This window comes from Colias eurytheme, chromosome 22 (genome assembly GCF_061535395.1).
Source record: "Colias eurytheme isolate Ceu_HAF_F1 chromosome 22, ilColEury1 Martin Lab GWU primary, whole genome shotgun sequence".
Lineage (NCBI taxonomy): Eukaryota > Metazoa > Arthropoda > Insecta > Lepidoptera > Pieridae > Colias > Colias eurytheme.
In genome coordinates, this window is record NC_143001.1 from 4,742,936 (window position 1) to 4,745,903 (window position 2,968).

Sequence of the window (2,968 nt, forward strand, 5' to 3'; positions counted from 1 at the left end):
GCAGGCGGCGTTGCCACCACTGAAAGGGGCCGTCGCCCCGAACAGATACCCCGAGGCCTGTGAAGTGTGAAGGCCTGCGTGGAAGACCCCGCGAAAGGGCACGATGATATAATCCACAGTCGGTTAAATTTATTATTGTAACTTTTTGAAAATCTGACAAATAGTCAGATTTGATTTATCTAAGATTGTATTGCAATGTATGTATGTTGTGTGTAATTAGGTAATTATTAACCTCGTAATTACTATGTATGAAATATATAATTAAGTTATTTGTTATAATATATATTTGTGTCATTTTTTATCTTAACTGCACACGATTTTCATTTAATATTTTATTTTTATATTTTAAAATTGGCTTAATGATCGTAAGTTTAGTATCTAAATGACACTAATAACTTTTAAAAAATAAAACGTGATATATCCTAAAATTTTATATTAAACACTCCCATACATTTAACATTAGTTTAACGAAAATATTTCAATAACACTAACGGTAAGTACACAGCCTATAGAATATACAAACCGAGGGTTGCCTATTCTTCTCCTGGCACATTTTTGGGTTGCCAGGTGTAAACAGGTATTTTGCTCGTAGTTATTTTCACCTATTTGTTTAATGTATTAACCAAATATAAAAATAAGCGCTGTTTTATTGTGAACTAGCGACCCGCCCCGGCTTCGCACGGGTGCAATGGCGGCCGGCCGGTACCGCCGCAAACGCGTCCCGCAATTTTTAAATCTGTAATATCTTCGAAAATATTCACTTAAATCATACGGTGTAAAAGGCCATATAGATCTATATTAAACAAACAATGTATTCAAGGTATTTAATTGGTTAAGGATTAATGCTGTATTGGTTAAAATCGCTTCTAAAATTAGACATGATTTGTCGTAAAAAGTAAATGACAAAAAAAAGTTATTGTGGGTTATCCATAAGAGAAAGACATATACGATCATGGACTTTTCTGTAGACCTTTTCAATGTGTACAATTATTACTTTGTACATAATTTTGATAAAACTCGTAGGGTTCAGCCTGCGTTTGCAATGTAAGCGGAAAAAATGTAATTATTTACGACATCACATTAGAAACCTCAAAAATAACAGTACTTCTCCACTATTTAATGGATATTATTATACATATAAACCTTCCTCTTGAATCACTCTATCTATTAAAAAAACCGCATCAAAATCCGTTGCGTAGTTTCAAAGATTTAAGCATACAAAGGGACATAGGGATATAGGGACAGAGAAAGCGACTTTGTTTTATACTATGTAGTGATGATGATGAATAGCATTGTAATGTTATCTACATATTTTTTACAGTCCATGATAGTCAGGTGGTCGTCATAAGTACTTTAAAGAAGGTTTATATTTACGAGTAAGTATGTTCATGCTTCCGGTTCCGGCGCTTATCACGTAAACATCATAGTAACCGACACTCCGAAAAAGTATTATAAATTAATAGTAAAAACCAACAGTGTTCACAAGAATTTACGTTCAAGTTATCATACAAGTGAGTTTAAGTGTGCGTAATAAATAGACATCACATATCCACGAAATATAACGAAGATCCAGGAAATAATCATTACGAAGAACCCTGACAACCGTAAAAAACTACAACTCATCATAACAGACAACTTGTCAATAGGACGAATAGACGTTAACTGTCAAGTGTCAACCACAGAGCAAGTAATAGTGTCAACTGTCACCTTAACAACTGATTGTGTCAAACTAAGTGTTGCCATAATATAATAAGTTTCCCCATAATCTAAAATTGTCTATTGTAATTTCACAAATGGAAGGTCAATTCCAACTTTTATTTGAGAAAATGAAAATCGAAATGCAAAACCAAACAGTGGAATTAACAAACACTATAATGGAAAAAATGGATGATAAGTTAAAACCTATTTTGGAAGAAAATAAAAATTTGAAAAATAAAGTAGAAAATTTAGAAAAAAAAGTTGAAAATTTAGAGCGGGAAAAGAAAATGAATAATATTATTATACATGGATTGAAGGAAGACGAGAAATCTATACAAGACTTGCTTAACAACGTAAAAAGACATTTTTTAGATGAATTAAATTTTACTTTAGAAGATCGGGACGTAAATAAAATTTATCGCATCGGGAAAGGAAATAAAGATAATAAACCAAGGCCAATAGTGCTCTCATTAGTTAGCGGATGGCGGAAGAGTGAGATTATGAAAAACAAAAAGAAACTAAAGGAATTATATTTAACCAATGATTACTCAAAAGAAACTTTAGAAAAGAGGAAGGCACTACAATCTAAGGTAAGGGAAGAGAGGGAAAAGGGGAACTTTGCCTACATAAAATATGATAAGCTCGTAGTAAAAGAAAACCCAAACTCTAAAGACAAAAGAAAAAGAGAAACCTCGTATTCCCCTCAAGAAGACGTGCAACCTAGGAAACAACAAACATTGACCTCAGCATCAACAAGCAGGAAAAATGCATTTGACATGATGAGAATTCGTTCTAACTCCTTTTCAACTAACCCGACTGTAATGAAACAATAGCAACTAAGCACCGGTGATCGGAAACATCAACTAAATATAAATCAAATTAACAAAGAAACGAAACAACCTCCCCCAAGCCGACCGGTCATCGTGGGGGAAAATGACCACGACCCTCTAAAGACAAAAACACTAACATCGGATATATATATAGCTACCTTTAATGCTCGATCATTACGAACGACGGAGAAACGCCTTGAACTCGAATTAGCCCTAGCAAACATTAAGTGGGATATAATAGGAATAAGTGAAATGAGAAGATATGGAGAAGGAATTAATGATTACGGAAACTATATCCTATATTATAAAGGTGAGACACAAGGTCAGTATGGTGTGGGATTTTTAGTTAAAAAGAATCTTGCTAATCGAATTGATGAAATAAAGGGAATTTCTGAAAGAATAACAATACTAAACATAATGTTACCTTTAAATAAAGAAGA

General features: G+C 33.4%; 1 protein-coding gene across 1 annotated transcript; it reads left to right on the forward strand.

Moving 5' to 3' along the window:
• The first annotated feature begins 1,398 nt into the window (after positions 1-1,398).
• LOC149898664 (uncharacterized) lies at positions 1,399-2,531 on the forward strand. Its single transcript, XM_090115090.1, has one exon. The coding sequence runs from the start codon at positions 1,794-1,796 to the stop codon at positions 2,529-2,531; it is 738 nt and encodes a 245-aa protein (XP_089971216.1). The 5' UTR covers positions 1,399-1,793.
• The last annotated feature ends 437 nt before the right edge of the window (positions 2,532-2,968 follow it).